Raw genomic sequence first — 21,457 nt, forward strand, 5'->3', positions numbered from 1 at the left:
AACACACAGTCTATTAATGCCCCTTCTTACTTCTTTCGAGATCTCTTTTTAACGCTTCAGCCCGCATCGGGTTCTTTGCTTTGCTCCGATTAGCAGGACCGGAAGGCGGACTTCCTGTTACTCGCCTCCCGTTTTCAGCCGAAATAGACAAATTTAAGCTAATCCTTAATCAGTTCTTTGGTACCCCTTACTCACGGGTAGATTGCAGCCAATCTCGATGTTTTTCAAGAAGAAAGGTCGGCGCTCATCAGCAACAGCAGCGCGGCTTCACTTCCGCGAAAAGAGCGATGAACTCACAGCGCCGCTCCCCCGTTCACGATCCGGAGCCTCTTACGAGGTCCCTTCCTCGCTTCTGGGGGGGCTTCTGGCACCCGCCGAGTCCCATGGCCACAGGCTCGCTCTGCCTGCGGTTTATCTGAATGGGTCTCCGCTTCGCCGTAGCGGAGGACCCTTTTTCGCGGAGCCCCTCTTCACTGAGTAAAGAGGACCGCCATTGCCGTTTTGCGCCGCCTCCGGAAGTCCGGGATCAGGAACCTCCTGACTCAACTACACTTAGCCAAAGCACTGCCTGGCAAAGGGACAGAGGCTCAGCTCAAAAGATCCCCCCTTTTTGCAAGCTGAAGATGGCGTATTTCACAGAAACAGAACCTCATTCCCTTGGGGCTTTTGAAACAGGAAAATAAAAAAATTCAGTTGAATACATCCCACTCAAGGTGGAGAGCTGACCCTAATATAAATAACGGATTTTTAAACCACAACAGACCAAGATCCATAGCCAGCCACAAAGTGCAAAACCATAACCTTAAAGCGCAGAACAGCCTCACCAAAGGCCCACCATTCTGTAAGTGCCACTGGCTTAATTTAGAATTAACATGACCCTTTATTAAATGCCAGAACCGAGGGAGTGGGACCTTATATTTGTAGGGGGAGGGAGAACTAACGGCAAGATTGATTTTGATGTGAGGACCTACAAAGCAAATGGCTTTTTGAAAAACCTATAATTTCTCTGCAACCCTTGACTTGACTAAACACACATTTTTAGACAGCAGCACAGTTAGGCAGGCATTAAACAAAAACGAGGCAGGCTAATGGTGATTTATGTATAGGATAACCTTCTATAAGAGAATTTATATTTGATTTCAGGGTAAATTTCAATGTTACCAAGTTAACCAAATAATGCAGCCAGCAATTTAACAAATGCTGGGGTGGGGGAGAGACCGTTGCAGCTGCAGCAGCCTGGAACCAATGCAAAGCAGGCAGCTGCCACTGTGCAATGATGGGCTATTAAAGACAGGTCCTCAGTGGGTTCTCCACAATATACATACTTCTGGGGAGCTAAAGAAGAACAGCCACCCACACTCCCTGCAGAGGCAACTGGGGAAGCACATTGTCTCACAGCAAATCACATTCCAAAGCTGAACTTGGAATGGAAAGCCGAACTTGGCCACTGAACTTCATTAAAACAGACCATGTACTGCCTTGAAAGACAAAGGGCTCCTCTTCTGACAAACAGCCTGCTTCCCACCCACACCTGAACATCACACCTGGTGCGTGATTCACTATTTGGCAGGTTTGTTCTAGTTTCCATTCATGCCGTGATAGGTTCCTTACAGAAACCTTACAGAGGCCCAAAGGTGACCCAAAGAAACTTGAGCAGGTGCAACCAAGAAACCCAGATGCAAGAACCAGCCTTCATATTGGCCAGGGACAGCCTGGGCCACCAGGAGTCTCTATAGTAGGTTGTGGTGGATCCTCCAGATGTTGCTGGACTACAACTCCCACTACCCCTGACCACTGGCCCTGTTTGCCAGGGAGTTGGAGTCCAACAACCTCTGGAGGCCCTCATTGTCAGTCCCTGGTTGCCCTAGACACTGTTTCATCACACAAATTCCTGGGAATAGAGCCAAGCATTTATTTGTTTTAAACGTATTTATATTGCCCTTCATTCTTTTTGATTGAATGTACAAGGGCAATGTGCAATCAATAAACATAACAGTACAACCGTAAAGCAATAAATACAATCCATAAAATTAATTCACAGCCAATTAAAATGCCCAGGGAGAAATAAACATTTTTGACTGACACTGAAAAGATAGCAATGTTGGTGCCAGGTGAGCCTCTTTAGAGAGGATGTTCTGCAGCTGGGAACCCACTGCAAGAAAGGCCTTTTCTTTTGTTGCTGAGTTCCAGATCTCAGAGCAAGGAGGTCCCTAAAAGAGAGCTTTGGCGGAAGTTCCCAAGACACAGACAGGCTGATAGGGGAAGAACCACTGCTTCGCGTCTGCATTGAAAGCCATTTAGGACCTTAATAGTAACCACACCACCTTGAATTAGGCTCAGAAGCTAAAAGGAAGCCAGGGAGCTTCTTACAAATTAATGTAATGTATTTAAGTCATTCAGCCACATTCTGCAACAGTTGAAGCTGCTGTGTTGTCTTCAATGGCAGCCCCATATAACAAATTGCAGTGATCCTTCCAGAAGGTTTCCAGAGCATGGATCAGATGTGTTCACAGTTAGTGGACCACCCAAAGCTGGCCAAAGCACTCTGTGTCACCAAGGCCACCTAGGTCTCTAGTGACAACATTGATTCTACGAGTACCCCCAAACTGTGCACTTGTTTTTTTCATGGCCACTGTAACTGTTCAAAAGAAGGCAACCATGGATCTCCCCAGCCTGAGAACCAACTATTCACAGTGCCTCTATCATATCAGCATCCGCTTATGATGATTATTTAATTGATTTATATACTGCCCTTTATCAAAAGATCCCGGCTTCAGTTTCTTACCCCTCGCCCAGCTCCCTACTGCACCTAGGCACTGGTTTGGTATATTCATAGCCTTCACCCAACAAGAAGGATCAGAGCTGAGGGCCATCAACATACTGAAAGCACTGCATTGCAAATACTTGAAGCACAGAGGCTTCACACAGATGTTGAGGAATGTGTAGGATAAGGTGGGTCCCTGCAGAACCCTCATGATACAAGGGTCATGGTTTCAAGAAGGAATCCTCCATCACTAATTTATAGAACCTACAGTGCAGGTAGGAGCACCATGCCTTCCACATGGTATCAAAAGGTGCTGAGACATCATGGGGAATTCACAAGGTCACACTTTCCCTATTTCTCTCCTTACAAAGATCATCCATCAGGGTTTTGGCACTGACGTCAATCCTGAAATGAAACTGAAATGGATGTGTAGGTAATCCATTGTATACATTTAGAAGTTTGGTAAACCTCTGGGAGCGAAAAGTGATCCAAGCAGCATACAACAAAGCCTTCTACTACCCACTCAAGCACTTTGCCCAAAAGTGGATATTTGTGAGTAGGTGATAAACATTGCAGTCTTCCGGGTCCAGAGAGGGTTTTTTAAGGAGAGACCAAACAACTTCCTCCTTCAAGGCTGAAGTGACTGCTGTTTACAAGGAGGCATCAATCACCTCCTGGACTCACATAGTCAGTCTTCTCCAGCTACAAGTAATTAGGCAAGAACCAAATGCACACTTATTTGAACCTCCTGCAACAACCGAGTCCACTTCTTTTGGCCACAAGAACAGAAACTAATCCCAAACAACCAGACTAGATCATGCCTATGTACACATGTAGGAATGCATGAGGCTCATTTTTTCACAGAGCCCTCTTGTACATAGGGCTCTGCGATTGTGCATACATTCATGTAATAAAGTTGCTAAAAACAGGAATTACTATTTGTATTGTGTGGCCGAGTTTACATAGAAGTGTGCATCAAATGCTCTCAACACAAAATGGATTAAAACCAATCCTGCAGAATGCGCTTAAGACAGCTAATAGTGTGGAACAAGGATGGCATGGAGACAATGTCTTGTATACAGCTCCCCCAAAATGTGTCTGCACCTAGCAATGAATGCATATTATCATGCAATGAGTACATACACACTCCATGTTCTGGAAACGTCATACTAACTGCTCCAACTGTTAATAGGTCTGACTGGATATGAGTGGTTTTATCTTCAAATAGCCACATTAGGGCAATACCTTTATTTGGCCAAACAAATTGTCACAAAATTGTGTGCAAATTTTCAAATTCTCCATAATTCTACATCGAGTTAGATGGTAAACACAAGGATGGGGATGAGTGTGTGTGTGTGTGTGTGTGTGTGTGTGTGTGTGGTGAAGTCCACTACTCCTGCATCTTGTAAAAGTCTTCGGAAGGAGTAAGGGATTGGAAAGACAGCATTCAAATAAACCTGAATTAGGTGTTTCTCATGCAGAAAAATGCAAACATATATAGGGGAGCAGCCACTGTATGTTTCTGCTTCCCAAGAGGTTTCAGAGCAACCCAATAGCAGACACTACAGTATGATGTCACCCCTTCCACCACAAGCCCCTCTTGCAATCCCACTGCTGCTTGGAACATTGAGGACCCCAACAACTGTGAGAAGCACAGCCCACCCAGGGATAAGGAGATTGCTAGCAACTGCTCAAGTTTACTGAGCAGAGGAAAGAAAGCAGGCTTCTCTGCAAGGAGGTCTGTTCACTCCCCAAGAACAGAAAAAACCTGAGTACACTGCCTGCCCATGGAAACACCCACAGTTTAGGTCTCCAACAACAAAAAAGTGTTGAGGTCTCGGGCATCACATCCAATACTCTCAGCTTCCACTGTAGGCTTCTGCAAGGCAGCTTTGAGACCAGAGGCATTTCTTGACCCTTGCAAGGACAAACAACCAGCAGCAATGAACAGGCCTTGGGGCAAAGCCCTTGCCAAGTCTTTGCAGGGTTGGCCAAACACTACTGGCTTACAAAGGCAGGGCTCTCTGGATAGCCTGTATGGCCCTATCATAGTCTCAGGTCTGCTAGGGTGCAGCAGCCCATTCCCCCAGGTCCTTCAGGCTCCTCTGAGTCACCAGTACTCAAGGCTCACAACAGCAGCTTTAACCACTTCAGCTTAGGAAGATCTAGCAGGGGAGTCGAGAAAGCAGCTTCACAAGATGGTTTCACACTAGAGGCAGCATCAGATAGCACCTCAATGTCTGTAGCTACATCATCCAGAAAGAACAGTCCTTATATAATAAAGGAACAAATGGACACAAAGCAGTCATGAAACACAGCAACAGAGAAGAGCATTTCAGCTGCCCTCTCCTACCCACTGTCCTTAAGTCCCTCTACTCAAATGGCAGCCTCCTCAAAGGGAAGATGCAACACAAGGTATAAGATGAGAACTTGCTGGTGAATCTCACTGCATTTCTAAGGCTTTGAACCATGGCTAGGTGGTTCTTCCATCAGAACAGATCAATAGTTTCTCTCTCTCCCAGTTAGTTTTTGAAGTCATTACATGTTCTGCACTCTGGAAATCAGGGCACAGTTTCTATGCCTGTTCTCTGATTGGGTTAGTCTTCTAATATGGAACCTCAACTCTAGAAATACAACCAAAATAACAGCATATCACCACATGGTGTGTGCTCCCCAGAAAGCTCATCCCAGCTTTCGGGAGCCAACACAGAAGCTGCGCAGGAGAATTATCCAACAGACCAAAGCAGACGCTGCCTCAGGCAAGCACTGCTCTCAAATCAATGAGCAATTTATAAAATCAGTTTTCTTTTCCTTCTAATAATACAGAGTGTGCACTGAAAAGGTCAAAGAGGGGGAGGAGGATCTCCCTTCGCAATCCTTGGTGCACCCCCCCTCCTTCTTCTGGGTCTGCCCAAACCCTGGCAGTCTCTGCAGAAGTAGGGCTTTGAGGCAGGCTGGTCAAATGTTCTCTCCAGATAGCCTTTAAAGACCAATTAAAGTCTTGCAAGGCACAAGTCAGATTCTTTGATTTGAGTGTTTACTTCCAAGAACAATTCAAAGTAACATCCCCAACCATTTGATGGATTTCATTCTAAGGCACTTCCAGGCTAAACACAATCTTTGGTTCTGTGTGGCTCCTGTTTGGCTCAAGGGCACTATCCTGAAGCGAGGAAGGCATCAGCCAATGCATGCCTCAGTATAATAAGACCAGTTGCTGGGAAGCTCAGGCAGGGAGAGGAGCTCAAGCTGCTGCATTTGGGTCCTGCCTGCAGGCCTCCTCCCAGAGGCATCTGGTTGTCTACTCTGAGAACAGGATGCTGGCCTGGATAAGCAGCCAGTCTCTTCTAGGTGGTCTGAGCAAGACTATCACCTCCTCACTTTCCCCTCATCTCTCGGCATGAGTGTGGCACCAGCTAGTCCACCACCATAGCCCCCAGATCGAAGCTCTAAGGGGCCTTACAGAGCTGACTAAATGCAGAAACAGCCCAGCTCTGGGAAGGAGGGAATCCACCCTGGGGCCCTGTTCCTAAAAAACATGGGGGGGACCACTCTTGTGGCCCCATTGGCATTGGGACTTGGCAAAAGGGCTGACAATCTTCAGCCAGCATCCATTGTGCCCCTTGGCTAGGGATCACTAAAGAGAGAATGACAACAGATATCATGTGATAGAAAAAAGGAAGCAGCAGGACCAGGGGGTGAGGGGCAGCAATGCCTCCTGTCTTACCTGGGATGATAGAAACCGTGTCTTTCTCCCAGGACACAACACTGACGTATTCTTGCACCGAAGAAGGGATGAGGCACTTGAAAACAGCCACGTTTCCACGCATTGACCTTTGATCCTCCACCCGGACTGTGTAAGGTTCCCTGAAAACTGGGGAGAAAGAGACAGGGAGGTGGTGATTGGGACAGAGGGGCAACCAGAAGCCATTGCTGCACTTCAAGAAGAATTTCATCCCCTTTGTTCACAACCCTGCACAGTCATCCATCCTACAGCGCACATGACACCAGGTTCGTACGTGGCTTTCAATTGGGAGCACTCCTCCAAGAAGCACCCAGAGACTTTGGCCTGCATTGTGCATTGGGGCAGCCTGTATTACCAGCTGTTTTTCCAGAGCCAACAAACCTCCACCTAGCCTAACACACAATAAACCCAGTAAAACAAACAAGAGCCTCAGTAAAACAAAGGCACAAAGTATCACAGTGCAGAAAATAAATTATCCTGTCATATGCTGAAAGCTGGTCGAAGAACGAACACCAGCAGTTAAAATTTATTTTAAGTATATAATGCCCTACAGCCAAGTTGCAACAGGAGTAAAAATTCAAAACACATAAAATAATAACTATCAGCCACAAAACATATTAAATCAGCATAAGACAACGGGGGGGAGGGGATAAAAAAAAAACCAATTTGAATCTAGAAGAGATTAAAAGGCCTGGGGAAATAAGACCAGGAGCCAAAACAATAACAAAGTAAGGTGAAGGCAAGACTCTCTGTGCTGCTGTCTCCTTTCCTCAGGAACCACCTGCTGCACCTCACTCAGCAGGAGGACCAGAAAAAGACCTCCTGCAAAGTCCTTGGTGTGCAGACTGGTACATGGGGAAACAGTTGATCCTTCAGGGATCCTGGTCCCAAGTTATCAAGAGGTTTAAAAGGTGGAAAACAACACTCTGAATAGGGTCCAGAAACAGGCTGAGAGCCAGTGAAGTACTAGCGTGGGACCTGTTCCTACTACAGCTCATGGGCAATCTTGCAGCTGTATTCTGAAGTTTCCAGACAACCTTCAAAGGCAGCCTACATACAATGTATGAAAAACATAAGAAGTGTCCGGCAGAAGCTGGATCAGACCAAAGGGGGCCTATCTAGTCCAGCATCCTGCTTCTCACTACAGCCAGAAAATGCTCCAAAGCAGAGCTGTACCTGGGAGGAGGGGGCTAGATGGGGTTTTTGCCCCAGGTGAAGCCTCCAGAGGGGCACCACTGACGTTCCCAGCCTGTGTGTATGTGTTTACACAAATGTGCATGGCGGGGTGTGGCAAACTGGGTCTTTGACCCAGGTGAAATAAAGGCTACAAGGAGGCCATAAACGTTACAGCCTCCTGCTGATGCTGTGCCCCAGAAACTGGCATTCAGAGGCACACTGCTTCCAATACTGCAGGTAGAATATAGATACCGTTACTTGAGAGATTTATGCTGTACAAATATATCTAATCTCCTTTTGAAGACTTATGTGTTCCAAAGTTGGTGGCCATCTCTACATCTTGTGGCAGCAAAAACCATAGTTTTAACTATGCATTGTGTGAAGAAGTGGTTCCTCTTGTGCCTGTCCTCTGTTCAGCTTCAATGGATCCCCTCAGGTTCCAGTACTATATGAGAAAGAGAGAAAAGCTTTTCTCTTCATACCTCACGTAATTGTATAATATGCCACAGGGAAAGAGGGATATTTGACCCTCAAGTTAGCCAGAAGATATAACTGGTAACAAATGTTAGAGGAGTTAAGGGTTCAAGGATTCAACCCTTCCCCTCCCATTGGGAAATATGTGTTGGAATGCAAATTGATATTTGGCATTCTGAAACGGGTGGATTTCCCCAACAAGGCCCCTTAAGATATTCAGAATCCAAATCAGTCTTTTAGAAAGTCATACATTACAATGCTGAAGCCACCAAAAAGAAACTGCTGATCAACGCTTGTCGTCCTAAACATGCAGTTTAAACCAAGGGCACCAGCAGCAATCACCATCACAGACAACTGCAGGAGAAAGAGGTGGTGTTGCCAAGGCCCAGCAACAGCCAACAGGGCACTCTGGGGGGAAAGTACCCATAGCAGAAACCACAGCCTGCCCACCCCCCTCCACACCTGGGAGGGTCTATTTCCAGCTGTGGATTTGGAAGGGAAAACTACCAGTCCCATTTCTTCAGCGTCACAAAGGTCATAAGAAATGTCAACCAGAAAAGAGTCCTTACTGGTTTAGTGAAGAAGTAAGCATCTGCCATAAAAAGGTCCAGCTTGTATCCTCCCTCCCACATTGCTCCTTCAGCACTCACAGGTGTGAGCCATAAGCAGGGAGGTAACCAATGCATAAAGAGAATTCCGAATGCTCCTCTGGCCAAGTGCAACCCGTGCCCTTAAGTTCTGTCCTTACATTCTTCTCGCCCTGCACCTCCCCAATATTATAACCAATGCTGTAATTCGGGTAAATAATTCACTTCTGGATATTTAATGTCAGTCTACACTGCTGCAAGGCAATGAAGGAAGAAAGCTCCTTTGGTCCCTGGGGTAGTATGCACTTTGCTAGTCCAATGCTTAATAGGTTACCTAATGGAACCACTGGGGGTTCTCAGCCCACCCAGTCTCTGTCAATCATTGACCAGAAGAGCTCTGCTACTTTGCTCATCATTTTCCTCTGCTTAATTAGCCATCAGCTTGTTTAGGCTGCAGCTCACAAAGCAAGTAGGATGGCTGCAAAGGAACATTTCCTATACAGGTGCCAGGAGTTTGGCCCAGCTCAGACCTCACCAAAAGGTTTCATTCAAAGTGTCTGGAGAAGCCAGCATAACGAAGAGTTCTCTGCAATTCCAAAGTCAGCATTCAGACACTCATCCAGCAGACACTCATTTACCTCTCCTAGAAAATATTCCTGATTGTCTGGGACAAACACAGCCACAGCTGTCTATGCTCAGCTAAAAAGGTAACTGGACACAGGCCCAAAGACTGCCACCATCCTCCCTCCACTAAAAGTGAAGTCAACCATACTGAAGACAAGACCCAGTCAGCCAATACCTGCTTTAACCCGGATGTTTGGGCTCCTGATTTTCCCCGCAGAATTCTCTGCAGTACAGAAATAGTCGTTGTCGTGGATAAAGCTATTGAAGGCAGATGGCGAGAAAGGGTAGAGCTGCAGCGTCCCATTGGCATGGACGTGACGGATGTGTGGGACATCATAGATGTCATCCCCAGTGGCGAGGTACCAGCGAAGGGTGGCACTGGGGGACCCTGCTGCTGGACAGGGGATTACCACCCCCACAGTGCTGGAGAAGGTCACCTGCTGAATGGAGTCGTTCACAAAGTAGAGGCTGGTTCCAACATCTTCTGTATGCGCTGCAGAGGAGAAGAGAAGAAAATGGGAGAGCAAGCATTATGAGGAGTGGTGTCAGGAGCGCCCTCATGCACACCCCAAAAGTCAGCCGAGTCGTTGCCACTGGATACTCCCACTACCTTAGCTCACCCACAGCACCAAGGAAATGAGCCAGTGGCTCTTTCCTAGTAATACCTGCTGAGTAACCTTCTCCAGAGGCAAGGCCAGCAGAGGCCTGCTAAACTTCCATTTCATAGCCCAGTGCAAATTCACAAGGTCCTGGCTTACAGGCACCTAACAGACCCTCAAGGCCACATCAGAATGAGGCTGTTTGGCTATGCCAGGTCTGCCCTCTGGGGGCAGGATTTACAGCCCCACAGACAAGAACCACAGAATCAGAAGCTTCAGCAGGCATCCCTCAAACCACAAGGACAGCAGCTTCTGAAATGCCTTCAGAGGAAGTATCTGCCAAATATTCAAAAATCAAGAGCTGAATGGGCAGCCAGGACTTCATGAGGTGCATACTCCAGATCCCTGTGAGCTTATATGTTTTCCATCAGCCCTCTTACAGAATGAATAAACCCATAAAAAAAACCCTAAACATTTCAGCAAACAATGAAATGGATCTCACATGTCAATGAGTGATAGAATTGAGCTTCCCATTTGTCATGTTGTTGAGAACATGTGTAACTTAGCACATATACCAGGGGGAGGGGGGAGAGAGAAGGCTTAGGAAGATTTTCAGAAGAATCACTGTTCAAGGGTACAGTAGCTATCAAAGGAGGGGAACATCTACAGCTGCTCAGGTGGAGGGTAGCTTGGGAAGAGATAATGGAAGGAGCTGAGGGACAAGGACCTGCCCACCCCACTCTTGTCAATCATGCACAGGAATAAGGATCTGGGTTAAGCCAGTTCAGCCAATTACACCCACATCTCCCTCCAGTGTCTTTTTCAAGATCTGCCAGGCCTCTGTGCTGCCCTCCAGTGTCCAGCAGGAAGCCTCTTGAAACCACCACCACCCCAACAAGGCAGGCTTAGTCAGTTGCTCTGGTGTCACTTCTACCATTTACTGTGCCATTCAGGGGGTAGCGGGCAGTGTGCCTAAATCTCAGATATGGGCAAGAGCACCCTACTTGGGGGAAAGAAGCACTTTTGTCTTCTCTGCAAGGGGCACAAGCACACCCACCTACACCAACACCTATATACATGCTGGAGGCTGCAATGTGCTTGGATGGGGCCAGATATTTCCTGAGAATCAGCTGGAGGCCCCCAAAGCCATTCAGATTTGACTCCTTTTTTTAGCTGTGCTACTTTTAAGTAGGTGGAAGGACAAAGATCGAGGACGGAGCAATCTGTGCCAGGGAATTAGCAGCTCCTCCTCGGGCTCAGAGCCCAGCCACCTTCCCAGCTGCGCCTACAACCATGCAAAGAAGCAAAAAAATGCACTACCGCTTTGGACAAAGTCACAAGGGACCTTCCACAACCTCAATTTCCCCCCGGTATTTTTTTTGCTTGGGGGGTGCAGGAGGGAGACAAATGGTAGCGAATGGCAAAAAATGGCTCATCTATTAATATTCTTAGCAGAGCACTTTACCACCACCAGCCCCTCCAGGGAGGATGCCTCCATCCCAACTGCTCATTTGAGGAAAGGCTATTAAAGCCTTATTGGGCACAGCAATTCACATCTCAACACAAAGCAGGGATGAGACCGTAAACGCTAAGCAAGATGGGGAAAAATATTTTTGTTTTCATCATGATGGTGAATATTCAGAAGCCGCCTCCTCTTCTAATACCATGGGTCCAAATACCACACAGCTTTCTTGGGCTGGCATTAGAAAAATAATATCTAGAATGTTTTAATTACTTCACAGTACAGGCACATTCATGTGCATCTCTTAGAAACAAGGAAGCAGTTAACAGAGCTGCAAGACAGCAAAAACTGTCTGAATGGAGCCACAGGAGGCGATGGAAAGGCTCTTCACACACCCGCCCCTCTCTCAGAATAAGCTCCTTGCTCTGGATACAAACATCTGCCTGACAAAACTGCTGGGGTGGGGAGGCGCTCTGCTGCAAGAGAAGATTTTTGGGGGGACAAGATGTGCCACCCCATTTCCTGCTATTTACCAGCCCACAGGAGGCACTTTGTTATGGACCAAACAATGCTTCTGCTAGATCCATCCCAAGCCTCCCCAGGACAAAACCCAAACACAAGGATCCCCTTCTCTGAAACTCCGGGCAGACGACACACACTCATCATAGGCCCTTGCCAATAGGGATGAGGCACAAGCCAGCTCCCAGTTACTGCCCCCAACCATACCTAAGACATGCAGCTTCTTGAGTTCCTGTGTCTCTCCTCACCATCAACTCAGGGTCATCACAACTACATAACAGCAAATTTAACTAGAAGAGTGCCAGAAAACAACCATCCAGTCCATTATTGTGCGAACACTGTCTGGCAGTCCCTCTCCACTCCAGGGTGTCCCCAGCTCTGCTTCAACCTTGAGGTGAGGGAACTCCATCCCTGGTTTGCTTTCTTTTTCCCTTTTCTCTTGCTTTTCCCCCTACAAGAATTTCCTTGGGCCGCCAACATGTGTGAGTTTTACTGAGGTAGAGTGAATACTCATTATCCTTTCAATGGCTAACAATGTTTGCCCTCTTTCCTAAGACCAAAATAAGCACCTTCATAGATAAAATCTCGACCCACCTAGCCCAGCATTTCTGTTTTGTTAAAAAGAATCCCAGTTGTGCAAAAGTGGGATTTGGTGCAAGACATAAAATTCAGCATCCTAAGAATTGCAGATTTTTGGTAAGAGAGTGGAGAGGCATTTCTAGTAGATAAGCTTGAACAGAGGAGGCGGGAAGAGCTGGACTTTCAGCAATCAAAGCTCTGAAGCTTTGTTACTTGATACAGCATTTCATCTTGTTGTTTTACTATTGTGTTTGTATTTCAGCCCTGCTAATAAGCCACTATGGATATATTATAGAAAGGCAGGATATAAATCTTCATAACAAATAAATAAATACACAAGCTCTGCGTACCTCCTGCCAGAAACAGAATTATGCCAGCCAAGCAAATATTTGCATAATGTATTCGGGTCACAGAACTGGGAAGAACAGACACAGCCCTGGTCCTGGCTTACAGAAATCTGGGCTCACTGCAAGCATGGCTTTAAGGGTCAAAATGGGGCCCTTAGAGGCGGCAGCCATGTTCATGCAGCTGCTAGCAAAGCCCACTCAGGTCCAGTAGGAGGGCCCCATTCTCTTGCCACTGCATTCAGTGCTCCCATGAGCAGCAACCCCTTGAGAGATAACCATTTTCTCTGCAGTGAGTCCCCCACCCTACTCACCATGTTAAGGTTAGTTGCACAGATATGGGGGGGGGGGAGAGAAAGAGGGGGTGAAATCCTCATAAATAAAGGAGAGGAATTCAAATTACTAGTAAAGCTTTTGCAGGTCAAAAGGGGCGGAATGGATTTTTAATAGAAAATGGAAGTTATGGGATTGGTAGTAGTTATGAGACAGACGCATAGAGTTAAATCCATCTAATCTCCTTTACCATTTAACGGTGAGCACCATCCTAATTCCATGTTTCATAAAACTGCCTCCAAATCACCAGGAGAGATTAAAAACATAGAAATAGCCTTGCAATATTTTTAAAACAGAAATCACTTCTGGCATCTGGTCACAATCCTTGGCTGTAACCTACATATCAAAGGCATTAATTTAGACCCAACCTTCGGCACTGGTACAGAAGGGAGGATGGGACAGCAACAGAACAGGAGCACCAAAGCGAAGATGCACAGTCTGTGTTCCCAGCGCTGAAGAAAACACATTTCGAGTTCTCACAGAGCAATCTTCTTAAATTGTAGGAAATTGCAACCTAGAGGTATTGAAATATTAATACTTCGGCTTTGTCCGGGGAAAAAGATTCATTTTGTCATCATTCTACCACAATATTTACTCATCTTCCTCACTGGACTTCTTCAAGGGTTGCACTGCTAGAAGGAACCTGGCAAAGAAAGGTGAAGGTCCCTTTCTGTCAAAGCAGTCGTCTGCATCCAGCACACGTCTTGGGGGCAAAGCACAGAGATGCTTCTGGCCCCCTTCCAAGCAGTCATCTTCTCACCCTTGCACATGTTACCACACCCTCTAAATATCATAGACTGAGATGCTACACTGGCCCAGCCTTGGGACCGCAGGTGAGGCCACAGGGAAAAATGATCTTGCATGACAAGAACTTGCTCTTCTTTTCAAGGGTTAAAAAACATTTATGATGGCTCTAACCTGCTGAAGAGATGTGAGGGGAAGTGGGCTATTTTATTTTATTTTTTACAGTCCACCAGTTAGCAGCCTTTAGTGGAGATTTTATATTTTACCAGTCAGATGAATTCAGCAGGGAATTCCGCAGTCAATAGTGGCCTCACCTAAGTCACAGGCTCCTGACAGGTCACTGCCAAATGGAGCTGCTATCCTCAAAAGCAAGAGGTAAAGATACAGATGCCACCAAGAGTTGAGTAGGAATCAGCAATGGTGGCTGCAAAAGTGGGGCAGACGTCCACTCCATCAAACTTCAAAGGATGCAGTGGTTTACAGGTACAGAAATTTCAACCTCACCATGAGCTTAGAAAGCTGCTCCATCCTTGTTGCCCACCCTACTGATCACAGGTTCTTATTGTGCACAGGTATTGTTCATGGGTAGGGGGTAACAAGTCAACAGCAAAATGTGCAGAGCATCTCTAGGTTAAGCTGTCTTTTCCAGGCAGCAATTCCTCCTCCATCGCGCCTTGCTCCCCCACACCCAAGTAGCATTCTCTGAAAGCACACTGAATGGTGAAGGGACTGAATGGTGGAGTTAATGCACAAGATGGACTTGGACAACATGTTCAGTGGAAAAAGCGGAGCAAGAAGAAGCCGGAGAACCCCCAAACCTGCCTTGCCATTCCCACCTAGAAGCTAAGTAACAATGAGCCACAAACAGCTTTTTGACAAGAGGTGCAAGAAGCTGCCAGCAACCTTTGCTTCCTCATAGCTTGTTTATGCCCTCTTTTCTTTAAAAAAAAAGGGGGTAAACTGGACTTCTGAATACTGCAAGGCCAAGGCCACCTTATCTCCCCCTTATATGGCTTCAAACACAACCAGCTATTACACCAGCCACCCTTGGACTATGTTAGGAGACATTCTCTCCTTGGATGCAATCTATCTGCTGTAAGTGTAGAGCTTAGGAAGAATTTAAATAACTTGCTTCTTAATTTTAAAAAAAACAACAACCTTAGCAGCTGTCAGAGTAAGTGAGTGTGTCAGGGACACCAGTGCCGAGATGACAAGGCAAACAACCAATTCTAAGGGATCAACCTGCCTCTGGAAGCCCGTACCCCTTTTAGCTATCACTCCCAATGGCTCATTATCAGGATCTGAACTGTGAGGAGAAGGGAAGGAAGGATTTCACCCAAAATAACACAAGCCCACCACTGCCTCAACCTTTGATTAAGATATTGGAGGGCATTGCCTCATGGCCCACTTTATGACAGAGTACTTCCTTGCCTCTTGCTCCAGAGGGCAGAATGCGTCAAAGCGCTCTGTGCTGCAGACTATATCTATCAAGAGCAGGGGTCAGCAACCTAAGGCCTATGGGCAACAAGCGGCCCATGGGGGTCGTTTAAAACCAGCCCTTGGACTCCTGTCACCCGCTCGGTCAGCTCCCATGTGTCACGCTAAACCAGTGTGGAGCAAAGCGGGGACCGCCTTCCGTGACACTGGCAGGCATCCTGTTGGCTGCAGGAAGCTCCGCACCAGAAGGAGTGTCGGAAATAGCGTTTGCGCATTTGTGCACATGCCCGCACTCTGGCCCACCACAGCGTCTGCAGGACCATGAACCAGCCCAAGCCGCAAAAACTTTGCCGACCCCTGATCAAGAGCATCCAGGTTAACAGTTCCCTGTGTAGGAATGAGGAGCTGGCATCCTTCCTGAAGTCTTGACTGGGACAGAAACAGCTAAACACTGGAAACCAAGTGGCAGCAGGGAAGAGACTGAGGTGCAACTGAAGTAATTACAGTATATAGAAGCCCAAGCATCTCCTTTGCCACACCCAGAACACCATCTGCATAGTCATGCATCCAATACATACCTCACCCCAATAGCCCCAATGAGATCTCCCTTCCCTGCCCCACAGATGTCCCACACCCCTTACTAAGCACACACACATTATATATATATATATATATATATATATATATATATATATATATATGAAAACTCACCACATTAAATTTGCAAGGATAATGTGGTGCATCTGTGGCGTGGGTGTTTTTTGTGTTTTGAAGCTTTGTTATGCAAATGACTCTGGGATTTTTTTAAATAAAGCAAGGTATACAAGTTGAAAAAATAAAATATAAAACATACAAGGAGAGGCTATGCACTGCTTGAAATTGGGCTGATCAGCCATAGGAGGGCAGTGCACCAATTTCTGGCACCCAGTGTGAGTTTTGTTTCAGCTTCTCTCAGCTCCATTCCATTTTAGGCAATAGGCAATAAGCTGTTTGCACCATTTTGAATACACAAATTACTAATTGCCACCACAACTTCCCTTGCTGGGAGAATCTCTGACCCAGCTCCATTATTCTGCAAGTCTAGAGAAGGCAGGAGCTTTCAGAAGCCTCTCTCCAGAGTTCTGTTCATCTCACACAACCGCCATGTCTACCGGGCACTTCAAGATAATGCACACATGGTTCAAATGCATACACTCACACACCTCCATCAAGGATACGCTAAAAGTGAGCTAGTGGGAACATTACAGCCAAGCAACGCTATTCAGCACATTGGCAAAGGCCACCAAATCATTTTTTTAAAGGAAAAATATTTAGCTACATTTTAAGGGAAAACCTCTTTGCATGATTTGCCACAAACTGAAGGCTTACTGAGGATGAGGAAATACAAACAACAAACACAGATGGAAGAAAAAGCTGAAATCCAGCATATTTCCCCCCCACTTCCATTCAGATACAATAAATAATTTTGCTCCTTTCCGATTTCTCAAGGAACTGAAATTGAAGAGGCCTTTCAAACTGCTTTTCCTAATATGGAAAACTGGCTTCCCAGTTGCCTCCTTCTCTGGTATAGAGTGGCAGGTGGTTAGTCCATGCTGTTTGGAGAAGGGAAGAAATCACACCTCCTGGCACATTGCAGAACGTGTGGGCCGCCATGTTGGGAGGATCTGAGCCACAGAATGTGAGAGACGCCTCAGCTCTTCCTCTCTCACAGAGCTCCTCCGCTGCTGGGAATGAGACAGGGGGGCTCAGGCAGCCCCTCCAATGCCAGCCTAGCAGGGGGAAGATAATGACAAGAGAAGGGTATGGAGGGTGCTTACGAAACAAATATGAAATTCTGCCCACTCTCACCGGTGCAGTTAACGCCGGAGGGGGGAGAGATGGCTACGTGTCACTAAATTCCATCACCAAGCCTGGAGCCAAGTTGTGCCCAGCTTGCTCTCAAGAGCGCCAAAAGCTCCAGCCGAGATAGATAATGGGGGCAGCACCACCCTAGATTTTAAAGGTATGCTGCTTGGCAGCCAACTTGGGGTTTGGAGGACCCCAGGCAATGGGTCATCAAGGCTTAGCAGTCATGCAGGGGTGGGCAACTTCCCCTGCCCCCCATCCGTTAGCTTCCAATGCCGCTGCTATTTAGCAGAACCTGGAACATGTCAAACCAGCCCTTTCTCTACAGCTTAATGAGGATCCCATGTTTAATTTCTAAGACAAACAAAGCACAATGAGGGGGAGGCACAAGGGAGGGAACAGAAGTGGTGCAAATGGGAACTAAATAGCTGCCTGATTTTAATATGAGAAAAGCTCCACATAAATAGGATGCAGCAGGAAGAGGTGGGGTGGAAACAGAATTGCAAGCATCCCCCACCACCACCACCACCCTGCGCCAAGCCATGGATACCCAGCCATGACACTGGACATGTCTGCAAAGCAAGCAGAGTTGCTCACATCCCTCTCCTCTGCTCCCAAGTCGTAAAAGCAGTGACACTGAGCTCTCTGCCCAGTGAGATACCCACATACACTTGTTAGCCGCCTGTATATAAATCTGGGAAATGGGCTCCAACCCATTGACGGTTTTCCCCTCAAACTTTAGTGTTCCCTTGGATCAAATGTTTATTTGCTTTTTTGTTATAACAGAGCCCTTTTCTACAACACAAGCCCATTAAACTGTTGTGCTTAGATGCCCAAATATATTAAGTATCCAAAAGGCTTTTCATGCATTAAGCAATATCATTTCTCACCCTAATATAATGTAACCTATTGTATTGTTATTCACTTTCTGGAACTGCTCCATTTTAACACTTTCTAACAAAGAAGCAGTTAGGGGTCCATTAAAAAAAAAATCATGGCTTCCAAAAAAGGGGATGAGGCTGTGCGAGATTCTGTTGAGGAAGACTCAATTTGGTCTTCTCAAAGACTGAACAGCTGCTACCACCAAAGACACTTTCCCAAACCACTGGGAATGAAACTAATCAATCAATCTAGTACAAACAATTATTATTTTGCCTGTGAAAAAATCAAAGCGAATATAGCACACATTGTGTGTGTTTTCCCCCCTCTTCCTTTTGCACAGTCAAAATGCAAATGCAGGCAAATCAGATGCTGGCATGGATGACAGAGACAAGCAGAACCTCAACACAGAGAGATCTGGGGGGGATGCTCCCCCCCAAAAACAGACAAGCCCTAGCTTTAATTAAAAAGTTACTTTATGATTAATAACTGGTATTCACATAACTATTCTGCCCAAAACAAACAAAACATTTAAAATGTGCTAAAACAAACAAATAGGTATTCGTTCTACAGCAACCACCCAATTTCTGTATGTTGCTCTCTTAACAGTCTGTCTGATTGGGGCCAAAAGAAGGAGAGACACTTTGCTTTGCTCACAAGGCATGACAGGATAAAATCTCACAGTGGAACCTGTGAAAGGGAAGGCAGGCAGGCACCCCCTAAATTGCAGCGCTTGCATGATTGTTCTTGTGGATTGTGCACCAAACAGATGGCAGAAGCTGCAAATTGCCCATCCTTTTATGCAACACAGATCGATTACACTAAACCGGGTTGTAATTTCATCCGATGCAATATCCAATTGCCTTGTGGTTACAATGGCTTCATTAGTCGGGGCCCAATTTCTGTACAGAAGACCCCCAAACCCCAGCTTCCAGTTCCAAACAGAACCTTGCTTCTTAAAGAATTGCATTGCCCTGACAACTGAATTGGCTCATATCCCCCCTTTTCCAAATCTGATTCCTTTCCAACTGCTGGGCTAGATTTATTAAAGCACTCCTAGAGGGGAGGCTGTTATTTTAAAGGCATATCAGGGTTTGAACTATCTTATGGGATTAGAATATGGCTCAACGTTGACTTTGACAACTGGGGACAGAAGAACAAAGCTCTAAAAGTATCGCTGGCAGCTTTAAGCCTTGGAATTCTTGCTCGAACACACAGGGAGATGCTGCCTTGGTATCTATTCAACATTCACGTAATTAAATACATTTCTGCAGAGATGGGCTGAGGAGAGGCGGGGGTGCGTTATTTTTAATTTCCCTGATGAATGAATTTCAGAGGCTACAAAGAGTTAATGGCAATAATTGCCAGCTCAGGGATCCAGACTTGCTCTCTGCCTGCCCAGCCTGTGCCAGGCTCCCGGGCACAGCCCCTGCTAACCCAAAATTCACATCCACCCGAACAGAAACCCAAAAACAGACAACACCAACATTCCCCAGGGTTGATGCTTCTTCTGGGAAAGCCTGGCAGGAGGGGTGCCCTACACACACATGCACACACACACACACACATATTTGGGGGAATGTTGGGGGGGAGGGACACACAAAGCAAAGCAAAATATAGGCCATCCCCACCTCAAGATGGGGGGGGGGGGGACAGAGCTAGCAGCATAGCAGCTCTGACAAATCTGAGAACTCCCCGTGCAAAAACACAAAAAAACCCTAGAGTTCTGGGTCACATTAGGATCGTTTTCCACAACGCCCACCAAGCACCTTTGGGGAAAGAGGACCTACACACTGGTCAAAAGCAGACCAAAGTGCAAGTCCGAACTAGCCCGAGCACCGGCGACGGGAGGGGGGCGCCAGTGTAGGGTGCCCCCTCCGTCGCTGGCAGGTCAGGAAGCACCCTCTTCCCCGAAGCCGAAGGACGCTTCCACCGCGAAAGAGTCAGAAAGTGCGAGGGGTTGACCGGGAGGAAGAGCTCCCTGGCGCCGGGCGCAAGTGGCGTTGGGGAGCCGCCGGGCATTCCGGAGTGGCTCCGCTAGAAAAGTTCCCGACCCGACGGGGCGCCGCCGCCGCCGCCGCCCTCGCCTACCTGGGCTGGTCCAGGAGTTGAGCAGCAGGAGGCAAGAAGTGACCAGCCACATGCCATCCAGGGGGGCCGGTGCCGCGGGCGGGCGGGCGCCCTGCCTCTGCCGCTGCCCGTGTCCCTGGCCGGCCCTCGCCAGCTTCCCCCGTCGTCGGATGCTCCGCGCTCGCCTGCCCTCCTGCTCGCTCGCCTGCCCGCCTAGCGCTGCGCCCAGCTGCTGCTACTGTCAGCCGGCGAGCCAGCGAGGAGCGAGCGCGCAGGAAGGGAGGAGCGGGGCGGGCTCCCACATCCCCGCCCACACAGGCCGCGGGGGGAGGCGAGAGGGAAGGGGACGCCTCCCTCGCTCTCCTCCAGCGCTAACCTCCGGCCAGGCAGGGGCAGGTGCGCTCGCGGGCAGGTGCCTTCCCGGGGCTGGGCGCGCGCTGCCTGCCCGCCCGCCCGCTCTCCCGCGCCCTTGCGAAGACCACCCCGAGGAATGCCCGGAGGAGGGCAGCCCAAGCCGAGGCGCACCCAACAGCCCTCCTCACCTGGACGCTCCTAAGCCACCAAATCCGCGCAGTTTCCGCTTCCAGCGGGCAGTGGCAAGAGGTCATCCCGGCGCCCAGCCTCTGTCCGGACTGGCTCAAAGGCTCTTATCCTGTGGACAGGCTGACCTAGGGCTTGGAATTGCTCCAAGCGAACATGCACGGGGAAGGGGGTTTGCATCGCTGGCAAAGAGCTGCCCACTGGGTGCACCTCGGCTCTCTTCCCTTTGCTCTAGGAGAGGGGCACTGGAAGGCACTTCCCTGCCCCACAGGGGCAGTTCAGTTACACCCAAGGATTCCCCCAGCAACTCTGCAGCTCCTGCAGTGCTCACAAGCCCACAGCGCTGAGGAGCTACCTCTGATTCATCAGGCAGACCCCTGTGCCAAACCTAAGCTAGATCAGAGCCTGGATGGTTGTGAGAGACATCTGTTGCAATGCTGTGTACATTTTAACACAGGGGTGGGCTGAAGGTAGATCTCCTGGATCCAAGGGGTTTCTGACTACCAACCGGTTAAGAAAAGCAACAACAAAAAGGCTTTATAAAATACAATAATAATATTGCTGAGACAAAGAAAGCTTGGGGGAGAACCGGTATACTAGTAAGAGTTTGTGTGTATGTGTGTATACACTAGTATACTGGTTCTCCCCCAAGCTTTCTTTGTTTGTTTCAGCGTACACACACACACACACACATAATCAAGTCTGAAGTCTGCCTTACCCTTGTTCTTAAAGATATGAA

The 21,457-nt window shown here is 47.6% G+C and overlaps 1 protein-coding gene across 2 annotated transcripts in view; it reads right to left on the reverse strand.

Annotated features, from left to right (window-relative positions):
• DSCAML1 (DS cell adhesion molecule like 1) overlaps positions 1 to 20,403 on the reverse strand; it is a 165,128-nt gene extending 144,725 nt beyond the window's left edge. The window contains exons 1-3 of one of the 2 annotated variants that reach the window (XM_081890798.1): positions 20,200 to 20,318; positions 9,543 to 9,860; positions 6,489 to 6,635 (exon numbers count right to left, since the gene is read on the reverse strand). In XM_081890798.1, coding sequence (XP_081746924.1) covers positions 6,489 to 6,635; positions 9,543 to 9,860; positions 20,200 to 20,251 — 517 coding nt within the window. In that variant the 5' untranslated portion in view covers positions 20,252 to 20,318. Of the gene's footprint in view, positions 1 to 6,488; positions 6,636 to 9,542; positions 9,861 to 20,199 lie in introns of both variants that reach the window. The other variant, XM_081890799.1, reaches the window with a different exon arrangement.
• Between the last annotated feature and the right edge of the window lie 1,054 nt (positions 20,404 to 21,457).

Source organism: Podarcis melisellensis (assembly GCF_964234715.1).
Source record: "Podarcis melisellensis genome assembly, chromosome: 15".
Taxonomy (NCBI): domain Eukaryota; kingdom Metazoa; phylum Chordata; class Lepidosauria; order Squamata; family Lacertidae; genus Podarcis; species Podarcis melisellensis.